An 11743-nucleotide genomic window follows, 5' to 3' on the forward strand; every position below is an offset into this window, starting at 1 on the left:
CTGTTGCATCAACTTGTCTAAACACAAACATGCGTGTAGAGGCACATTTAATCCGACACTAAACACATAGGCACACACACACAAACTCACTTGTGCATGTGCAAACATCCACACAGTAAGACACACAATCGCCTATGCTTCTGCATACAAACACACGCACACAATCCTGCTGATCGGTAATTAAAGGCTGGGGAAAGATGTTGTTGATTGCGCTCATTAGAGTAGTATTTTTCAGCGCAGCTTTCAAAAGCTCACTTCAGAAAAGCAGATATCAGCGCGTGTCTCATGCCAGCAACCCACAGGGAGGTGAGTGTTGTTGTATTATTTCCTCAATAATGTCAGACCGGAGCAGATTGGCTTTCTAAACAGATGGAGTTCAGGCCGGTGATAATGAGGTTTTTTCATTGACATGTGCAACACACTAGCTCTACCCCTTCCTGAGACAAATCTAATCGACAGCCTGTTCCTGCAGAACAGGAAGTACGAAACAAGAAGAGAACGACGACACGGAGACGAAGCACGCAAACAAATCACCAGTAGAAGGACGGTGAGAGGGAGAGAGAGGATGTTCACTCTATCAGTGTTGAGTGTTGAGACTTTGGATCACTCATCACATGTTGAAATACACCTTCTGGATCACTTTGGTACTCATATTTTTTTAGCCATTAGAATTTAATAGTCTTTTATTGAAATGAGCTCTCCGTATTAATTACCATGAAAACATTGATAACTTAGCATCGCCTTCACCTTAGGCTTAGTCCCTCCCCTACCAGTGGACCACCACCAAAGAATGGCATGGTAGCCAACAAAGAGAGACAATTAACTGTATGATCCTGTTAGATTTGTACCATTAATCATCTTTCTATGCAGATAAAATAGCAAAGGCACCTGACTAGCTGCGGTGGAATGCTTGGGACCATTTAAGATCGATACAAGGGAAGTAAAAAATGTCAGGCTTCAAAAAAACTAAACCTAAAAAAACAAACAGCTGTTTTCGGTCAAGGCGGTGTCGTAAACAAAGCCATCTTGTTCATTAAATGGAAAACACTGACGTGAGGATAGAGTCGTAGACATTAGACAAGCCAAATGTTTACAACCACTAATAAAAACAAGGAACCTTGCGGAAGGATTCCCCAATAAGGCGTGAATAACAGCTGGTGATTCCACTGGTGTCATGTCCGCCACCTCCAGATTTGTATTGATTTGATGTAACTTTATTTAACCATAAAGTCGCAAAAGGACATAAATAGGAGAATTGCAAATCAAAATGTAGTTTTGAAAAACAAAAAGGGATAGAGCTTAAACACGCACAAAAATAAAAAGAGTAACTTTATACACAGACACACAAAAAAAAAGAAGCGAACAAGATTAAAAGACAAAAAAGTTGTGAACAATTAATTAGCAAAAGTTAAATAAGCAAAAGTTAAATTGCCGCAGTAAAATTTGCGGAAACTAACTTTGCCAAGTGAAGGACAAAAGTGCTCTCAGTGTACTTTGAAGGATGGACGGACGGAAATACCAATGAGGAACATTAGACAGACGTCAGGCGACAGCGGACAGACCTGCGCTGGACAGCAGGAGGAACACCACCGTCAGGACATTGAAGGACTGTCTGCTGGTGAGAGTCATCTTCTCAACCTCATTCAGGGGAGGGAGGGAGGGAGTGGGGGGGAGGGCGAGGGAGGGCGAGGGCAGGGGGGGGAGGGGGACGCCGCTCTGCTCTTAGTCGGACGTGGCCATTGGTCTGCTCGCCCGCTGCTCCTCTCTCACATGGCTGCCACTCGGTGTCTCTCCACCTAGAGTGAGACGGAGAGATACAGAGAGAGGCAGAGAGAGGCAGCGAGAGACAGAGAGAGAGAGAGAGAGAGAGAGAGAGAGAGAGAGAGAGAGAGAGAGAGAGGGGAGAGAGAGAGAGAGAGAGTAAGAGAGAGAGAGAGAGAGAGAGAGAGAGAGAGAGAGAGAGAGAGAGAGAGAGAGAGAGAGAGAGAGAGAGAGAAAGAGAGAGAGAGAGAGAGAGAGAGTAAGAGAGACATTAGATGACAGAGCAGGTTTCATCACACTCTGGGCTGCTCGACCTACATGCCGGCTTGTTGAACTTAAATTGCTTATGGTAGTATTTATATGATATTTCGAAGTGACATCGCCCACGCACCACCTCAACTACTGTGTGACCTTGCAGGCTGCTATAACAAAGCAGGAGACTTCTCGAAAAAAGATAGCATGGATCTGTCTCCTTATGAAATGTAAAAAGTGACAGTTTTTATTTGTGACAGTAGCAATGTTTCTAAGAGCCCTGTTGGCTACGATATACTTATGCACTCATTTTACACCTGGCTTTTTTCCGGTGCTTCATGAAATGAAAAAATATATTATATAAGTGAATATATTCATTAATATTTTTCTTCTTTTTTCTTTTAATCTGTTTATTGAATTTTTCCAGTTCATCATCAACAGACTTAATGTTTAATCAAAACCATGTCAAGTCTGAGTAAAAGTATTTAGTAGATGGTACACTACAGTATAAGATCAGTAGATCCTTTTTATTATTCAGTTTGCTTTTGAAGGACACTTTTCACCAGTAACAGTTTCTCCAATTTGCTTCAGAGAGTTAAGAATAATGTAAAGAGCAAGTTTTATTAAGATGTTTTCCCTCCAGATTGCTGCAAGCAACCCATTTAGCGGAGGATTGGGAAGCTTCAGGTGGAGAGCCCGGAGCCTTAGGACCTGGGGGTTGGAGGGATCAGGTATTTCAGGAGGGATGGGGGTACATATCTGACTTGTGATGGCTCTTCTGTGTTAGATAAGGATGCCTGAAATGGACTGCATGGATAATCTATCAATATCTAGACCTTACATACGTGAAAATGTCTCAAATTCTTTTATAAATTAACATTTCTTTATAATTGTGGGATTTTGCAGGTGTGGGATGTGTAAGTGATTCAATGTGCATTTTATGGCTCGCATTTAAGTGCAATATTGAAAACATAGCACTTGTTAGCAACATTCTGAATGCTCTGATCATTTATTTGACAGGGGTTGCCATAAAAAGTTTAATGAGCCACACACTTTGCACAAATTTGATAGCATGAAATACATATTGTAATCGGAGCCAGCTGGAAAAATCAATAGAATAGTATTTTTATTCCACCAGGCTCCATTCAGAGGACTCTGAATAGACGTTTCATTTTGTTTTGTCTGCCAGATGGAATCTCTTCAGTCGTGCCGTTCAGAGGCCAGTTGACAACATACTCCATAAAATGGAATAAAAAAAAAAGAACACAGTAAAAAAAGTTCACCTGCTTCAGATAAATACATTTTTGGTGTTTTTCTTCTCTGGGTTAAATTATTGAGTGAGTTTCCACAAGGGTGTCAACTACAATGGTGCCTACCTGTCTACATCCCTATTCATCCGCCATGTTGGTTTGCTTGGTTGTTCTTCGTTTGCTGGTTGAACCTCACCTCAAAGATGCACAAAAAAATCCCTTTCAGGGAGGCCGGGCGTACAGAGCACCATGTGTATCACCAAGCAGAGCCGCTTTCATCCACTGGGTTCCTCAAGATGTTTCCCACGTGTGCCAGGCGGTTTCCTCTTCAGAGAACCAGGCACAGTAGGGTCCCCAGAGGCTTGTTAGAGCGCTGTTCCTAACTACCCCCTCCCACTCCTCCTCCCCCGTCTCTTCCTCCTCCTCCTCGTCTTCTTCATCTTCTTCTGCTGCTGCTTTTGGTTAAAGCTTTAACGCTCTGTCACATGGCAAATCTATAACCAGAGCCCCACTACAACCACCCCCACCACCACCACATGCTAGCAAACACACACAGCCATGTTTCCCAAAACAAAACAGCTTTTGCCTCGGTTCTATGATTTCCTCTGCTCTATGGAACGCCCAGGTTGTTTGCGTTGAAGTGGTTGTTGGTATTGAAGGCGAGGGGCTTGTTCGTGATGAGCGTGGGACTCAAGTGGACCGTGTACAAGAGCGAGACAAAAGAAAGCAGCCACGCCTTCTGAAGCACGGACATAGATTTGCACTAAAGCCTTTTATTAATATATGGTGCACATGCTTCCTTACATGTACAGCAAATCACACACACACCCACTCACACACAAACACACACACACACACACACACACACACACACACACACACACACACACACACACACACACACACACACACACACACACACACAAATATGCATGAGCACATACACATTTTTGCTAAAATATTTCTGTGCAGCTCTTACAATAGACTACCACTGAGCAGGCATGCAACACAGTTGGAGGCTGCTAGGTCATCTACTGTTTACGCCTAAGACCACGCTAAGATGAATAGACCAATGCAAAGACAGTCCTGCCCTGCCCTGACCATGGCGCAGTACAGCCCAAGATCGATTTCAAAGAGAGGGGGGGCCTCTATTCTAAAATAGCACTTTTCTTTCTTACTTGTTGGTTTGAATCAACGTTGCTCAACCATAACGCCAGAATAGGCAGTAATTACATTCGGCTGCTGTTCACAACAGCAGTGGGAGGGGACGGAGGGCTGGGGACAATAGATCACAACAGAACTGGAGGCCTAGATCTGTCAGAGGAATAACACACACGGCACACGCACACCAAAGTGTGGTAAAGGGCCTACTGGTCGCCCAGGCTGACGCTAGAAAACAAACGTGGCTGCCAGCCTCCTCCTTCCCACTGACAGATGACATGCTGCTATGATTCACTGGGGACCGTTGTGGCCTTTGTGTGTGAAGGCTTCAAGGTTGTCAGGAGAACCACCCAGGCAGCCTTGCGGTCTCCCCCATGCATCCCAGCAGTGTCTCCGTATGAAAGAGCGCTGCTTCTAATTCTGAAATGCCCCCGAGGGGGGGGCTGGTCCGCTTGACCTTCTTCGGGATCTTAGGTTTTTCCTCCACTTTTCCCACAGAGGATCGTGTGGGTGCTTTATTATGATCCCCGCTCACTCACTCACGACATTCTGCATGCTGGGTCGTCCTGGGTATGTGTGTGTGTGTGTGTGTGTGCGTGCGTGCGTGCGTGCGTGCGTGCGTGCATGCGTGCGTGCGGCGTGCGTGCGTGCGTGCGTGCGTGCGTGCGTGCGTGCGTGCGTGCGTGCGTGCGTGTTGAGCTTGGAGCGCACCCAAAAAAATGTATCTTAAAGAATGTTGCTCACTCTTGTTGCCAGCCCCGGCTCCTAATCCACGGCCATGCAGAGCGCCGGTGATCAGTCACCGTTAAAAACAGGAACGAGTGGGCATGAGTGGAGCAGGGGCTCGCAGTCCTAAGTGGAGAGACTCCCACTCCATATGAATAAGTAGACGACTCGCTTCAAAATGATTTTTATATCCGGGGCTCTAACGATGGGCTTGCATCCAAATATTGTGCCCATTACGACTCCCTGTGCGTGATGGCCACCCTCTTTGACTGTTATGAAAATAAATCAGGGTTTATACCGGTTTGATGGCATTACAGCGTCTCTGGGATACGCTGCAGAGCCCCATTAGAATCCCGGGCCCGTGTTGTGAGGTTCAGAGCTGTAATCGAATGACTGTCATTGGCTTGGAGGAGCGGGATGTGCTGTGGTGAGCCAATAAGGTGGCGGCAATAAGGAGTGGCAGCATTGGGCGTTGTAGTGGGAGGTTATTGGTCGCGTGTGTGTGGCTGTGTGTGTGTGTGTGTGTGTGTGTGTGTGTGTGTGTGTGTGTGTGTGTGTGTGTGTGTGTGTGTGTGTGTGTGTGTGTGTGTGTGTGTGTGTGTGTGTGTGTGTACATTTCTGTCATGGATAAGACACACGTCACAAAGCCTTTCCAAAATTACAAATCTGGGGCAATGACAAAAACGTGCACTTTTGTTAGAATTTGGTTAAACCTTCATTAGTCTGACAACGTTGAATAACGAGGCATTAAAGAGATAAGAGACTGTCGTTTCTTTCCCTGAGTGACAAGGAAAAAATGTAAGTTTCCTAATGAGCTGCGGTCGGGTAGATTGTTCAATCATGTGCAAAGAACTGGACCGAAGAATGAGTGACAGCACAGCAAAGCACGTGCCACAACCACGGATGTGTTGGGAGTAAACATGATTGAACTGGCTGCCTTTACTTTTGCAATATCATCAATCATTTGTCATTCATAAAGCACAGTATTTGATAGCCCTGGAGGGAAGAGACAGTGGAGGGAAAGATGGATATGTAGCGTTTGACCACAGGTCGGAAAACGAACCGGGGTCACGACAAGAAATGATTGCCTCCGTTAGTGGGACGAGGAGCTGCGGGATGAACGTTGTTTTGATCGGTACGGACATAGCATACGATTAAGTACTGTATGCAGTTTTCCATTTCACATGACCATACACCGGTGGCATGGCTCGCACCACTTCAACATTTTGATTGTAGAAAATGTCCCCAAAGCCTCCTGTTTAGTAAAGTCTCTCTCGCTCTCAAGTTTGAAAAATAATGTGGGGGATGTGTGAAAAGGCTTTTCGTAACCAGATTGCCTTCACCGAGCAAATATTTGCAGGGGCTGTAATTTGTCCGCTCCCCCTGTGTTTAAGACCACTGAAATAGCAGAAATGCAAGAGCGGTCATTAAACTGTCATGCTTGTTATGAGCAACGCACACTAATGCATGCGCCACACAAGACACATGCATCACAGCACGGCACACATACATACGTCTTTGCTTCACCAACGCACAATCAAATGTGTTCCATTTTTCATTTCTCTGTATTCCCTGCCACGCAGGCATCTTTCAATTACCAAAAATGCCGTACTTTGATGAAAATAATAACTGTTTACCCGGGTGCACTGCCTCCATTCCCTCTCCAAGCAATCGGAGAGAAGAATGCCGGTCTACTTTCGGGGTGGCTTTGATCACCATCACCTCAATATACTTTCCAGATCAAACCTCCCAAATGAAGCCGCACATGCTCACATCACTAGCTGTGACCCCCCCCCCGTCGCGTTCCCGTTGTCCTGGGGAAACTACGCTTATGCACAAAAGACACAGAGTAGAAGGCAGACATTCTATAATTATCATGCTCACTGTAACAACAAAAGGGTCATGTTGGAGCACGGTTGCCATAGCGCTGTTTACTGCTGAGCCGGGGCCGTACCCTAGAGAGCAACAGCCCTGTGTTGTCGCACAAAGCCACCACTTTTCTCTCCATGCCTGGTGTGTTATCACTTGGACGCGACTTGTCGCCTTGCTCCAATCGGCACAGTTCAAGAACAGCGGGGCTCCGATGTAAACGTGTTGAACGTTAAAACCACCACCGACCTGCTCAGAGGTAAAGTGTGAGGATCTTAAGGGCGTTGGCGCCAGCAAACAGAGCTCTTTCCTCGCTACCTAACACCCCTCGTTTTCCATCCATTCAAAGCCAACACGAGGACAAAAAGGAGTCATGGCGCCGGTGTGTTTGTTTGGCGATGCCCCAGGGTGTTGGCGGGATAATGATAAAATATGATGTGTTTTCTTTTGTTCCATCAAAGGTTGAATAATATATTTCAGACCTGAAAGTGCAGCAACCGTATCGTTGTCAACAAGCCCAAACAAAGGCTATTAGCTGATAACTGCTGTAGCAGCCTCTAAAGCAGCATCCGTATCAGCAAGACGGTCCATAACGTGGGTTGGTTTAAACCAAGAAGCCGGAGCTTCTTGTCAAGCCCTGGTAGAAGCCAAAATATGGATTGTTTCCACTGCTTGTTGCAAAAACCTCAAACAATGGTAGTGCCCATAACGCCAAATGTACAGCTTCATAACGGCCATGTGTTCCCCAATGGGTTCCGCCATGGATGCTACGTCCATACGTCTATTGTTCTAACTCACTGTGCCCAACCAGCTCAAACAACAACAGCCATATAACACAGCTATGGGCAAGGGCTCATAACCATCTAGCCATATTCAGAGCCTCTGAGTATGAACTTCTTAAATGCACCTACGGTAATTATATGCCTGTTAATTTACAGGGGGCAAATGATTTTTCCACTTAAATAACCTTCAAAGAAGCCAGAATTCAAATGAGATACTTGAGTATAATCAGATGAATGCAATGGGAAATCAAGGCCCCTGCTGGGAATGAAGTAGGGAGATAATTTTTTTATTTTTTGTCAAAATTATTTCCGAGCAGAAAACTTCTGCGATTACAGAGGAGGACTGAATCTTCTTAATATCAAACAGTCGATTCCATTTTGAGACAGATGGAAAGGTTTTACTCTGTGTAGTACTTCAAAAGAAGTACCGGTATGTCTTTCTGATGCTGGCCTTTACTGTTTGACTCTTTTGAAAGGGGAGTTTGTTGTGGTGGTGTTTCTGTAAAGACTCTGAAACTGTGGTTTTTTATACCCCAGAGAGGAGAAAGCCTTCTTGGATCTGAGTAACAGCAAGATTTCTGTCACCCTGAGGCCACACTGAGGTTACATCTGCCAGCTCATCATTGCATTGGCATTATAAAAAGGATTGGTTTGGTGGTTTCTCCTTCTACCGGGGGCTGTGCGATACATTTGGGATAGTTGGCCTACGCTTAGCCCCAGGGGGCTGGGATACACATTAAAAAATAGAAATGTGTGCACTAAACAGAACTAAATCGAATCCGAACCGTTGCTCCACTATTTATATCAATAGCCACATATTATGTGTGATATACGGACAGCCAGAGGAGTATCTCCAACAAACAGCATTCTTCTTTTGGTCGTTTTCATAGTTCTTTCCTTGACAAAGTTCTGTCTCGCAAACCCCTTCTGACCCTGATTCTAAAACAACTCTTTTAGAATCTCCTACAAGCCCCTTGTAGGAGTCTTAGAGACGGCGGTGAAATCACACGAGGTTGGACAGTGGTTAGCCGACCTCTGCTCGCCTGCTCTGCGTCCCAAAGCACATTTCTGGGTGCAGACCAGAAGCAGCGGGGGGGTCTGGGGGTGAAGGGACCGGACCGGAGAGGGGATGGAGTGGAACACGGCTGGCATTATGCAGTGCTCAGTCGACCAGCACTATGTGTCCACGAGAAACGACGCAGCAAGATTTTAAACACTGGAACTTTTAGAGCACCAAACCTTGGGTTTTTGGTGTCTGTTCAAAACAACGGCGTGCCAAACACACTCCTGCCTGGAAAATGTGTACAAGTAATCCATTCTCCTAATCCGAGGTGGGCGTTCAAAAGGGTATCTCGCTGTGCCAAACCAGAATGTACCACACTCCTCTGGGTGTGAGCTCTGATAGCGCCGCCGCTGAATCACGGTCTGTTTTGAGAGCAAGGAGGTATGGGGTGGAAGAACAATCTTGACGAAATCCAGGAATAGGTACGGATAAGGCAGGATAAGGCAGGTGATTCGAACTAAGGGTGGCTTTCACACACATGGGAGGGGGTGGGGGGGGGGGGGGTGGGTACTCAGACACCCCTCATATTTGTAGCAGCTCTCAAAGTACTACACTGACACTAGACTCAAGATCCAGAAGTGTATGGGTTTCTGTGTGATGGTTAGTATGAACATGTTATAAAAGTGAAAGGAAGCATGTAATGCCTTGTGAGGAGTCCTTTCAGACCTTTCCAAAGATCAAAAAGGGAAGTGTGACTTGCCATACCAGGGGTATAGACATCTGTCAAGACAAGCCTGCACTTAGCTTCCAAAGGGACTCAACAAAGATTAAAACATGCATGAATTTAAGTTAACTTTTATGGGTCACTTCATATTGGATTGAGGTCTTCCATACATGTTGAACATAAAACTATTTTTTCTGCACTGCATTAGCAAAAGTTCCATCATAATAATCAATTTCAGGGTTTGCTGCATAATATATTTGGTAAGCATTTATGAATCTCCTCATCAATTAAAGATTAACAGCATTATTAATGACAATAATAATGAATGACCATTAATGCTAAACGTCTGACCCGGATTTCTCTTTATTTATCCTAACCACTCACATAATTTCAAACTTGGCTGAATAACCACACACAATTAAGTCATTCATTGCAAGTTAAATTCTGTGTACTCACCTTGAAAACAGCTTAGGGGCGTAACACTAACACCAACACAATCTTTCTGCTGCTAAATTAGACACTGTTGTATATTAAGGCCCTATTTAAAGCTTTCAGACTAGTTTCTCCTTTGCATTGCCTTGAGTGAATTTGACATTTTGGCCCATTATTCTTCATTAATATGATAAGCAGTGGCAGCATTGGCCACCCGTAGTATGCAGTGACGTTAATGTAGGTGCATGACTCACTGTGATTTCCCATTCGAACACAGGCTATTACTGTAATGATTTATATTAGGGATTATAGTGGGCCATTATTTCTTGCATTATTCCCGTGAACACCATCAATATAGAGCTTTCTGGAAGCTGGAACGGCTCTGCATGTGTGTGCGTGTGTGTGTGTTGAGCAGACCCACTAGGCTTGTATTTAGCTCCGTGGTAGCTGGAATTAAGACAGAAGGGCCCGTTCTTCCACTGGCACAAGTGGCTTTCATATTAGCTCAAGCCATGCTTGTATATTGCTTGAGGCCCTAATCACTAAGGATTCCCTTTTTTGACAACATGCGTCCACCTCAAAGCAGCACCAGCACACACACAGAGAAAACATTGTTTCACAATCTAAACGGAGATTGTAATTGCTTCCCTCTGAGATTGTTCACATTATCATTGAAATGAGGCTTGAGCGTTCCCTTTTAGGTAATGCACCGAAATGATCATTCAAGCGTTCAAGAATTCAGCTTTGTGTCCCTGAACACTTTGTACCTTCAATTGTCATCGCGCCATTCCAAAACGCCCAAGATGGAATAGTACAGTATATCCCTTCAAATCAATTATATAAGAGCAGTTTTCAGAGCACAGACACAGACAATTCTAAGCCAAGCAGTATCTTGGTCGTTTTTACTCTCCTGTAAATATAATATAAGCAACTTTCAAAAATGCATACGTTCGCAGCAAACAAACACATATTCATGAAAAAAACAGCAAGAATAAACAAAACAAAAATACTAAACTAATTCCCATCCTGGACTTGGAAAAAAAAATAAAAAAGCAACCCAAAACCTCCACAAATATCAGTTCCACGTCATCACTTCTGGTGGAGATACCAGTGCTCTTAAACCCTTGCTAAGATGAGGCCCGGTTATCTGAACCAAAACGCGGTCTGTCCCTCCCCTGCTATCAGGCTGAGGCCTAAGCTGTACAGGCTCTGAGGCACCTCTGGTCCAGGAAGCAGCAGCCAGTATCAGACGGTGATGATGTTACACTTTAAAAGGCTAGCGCTCACCCCAACCACCATCCCACCCTCCAGCCACAACCGTCTGGAGAAGGACCAGCCGTCGGCACGGCCAAGGGACGATGTGCTCATGTCTGGTCTGTGGAACAAACTCCACCACCCACTGCCACCAGTTATTTCATTATTTATATTTAGTTATTCATATTTCATCAGTGCAGGCGAAACAGAGGAGAAGGCAAGGCGCTTTCGAGGATGAGATCCAACGCCAGCAGGGACACAGGGACGGTACAGCAGTAGAAATCCTGGATCAGGAGATATATTGTAAAATTGTCTTTCACAAAAGTGACAATATTTAAATATATAGGATCCCTGTGTATGGTCATTATAGGATCCAATATAATCCCAATAGGGAGGCTGTATTTATATGGTCATTGCTCCAAGGCCTGCATACTTATAATCTATACATTCACATGGAGGGAAGGAGGTCCAAGACAGCACACCGCAATGTATTTGAATCCCACATAATCCCTCGTATTTGAGTTCCACA

General features: G+C 44.9%; 1 protein-coding gene across 2 annotated transcripts in view; it reads right to left on the reverse strand.

Moving 5' to 3' along the window:
* shisal1b (shisa like 1b) overlaps positions 1-11743 on the reverse strand; it is a 32462-nt gene that overhangs the window by 13299 nt on the left and 7420 nt on the right. For both annotated transcript variants that reach the window (XM_030365143.1, XM_030365142.1), the window contains exon 2: positions 1563-1796. In XM_030365143.1, coding sequence (XP_030221003.1) covers positions 1563-1629 — 67 coding nt within the window. In that variant the 5' untranslated portion in view covers positions 1630-1796. The remainder of the gene's footprint in view (positions 1-1562; positions 1797-11743) is intronic.

This window comes from Gadus morhua, chromosome 9 (assembly GCF_902167405.1).
Source record: "Gadus morhua chromosome 9, gadMor3.0, whole genome shotgun sequence".
Classification (NCBI taxonomy): domain Eukaryota; kingdom Metazoa; phylum Chordata; class Actinopteri; order Gadiformes; family Gadidae; genus Gadus; species Gadus morhua.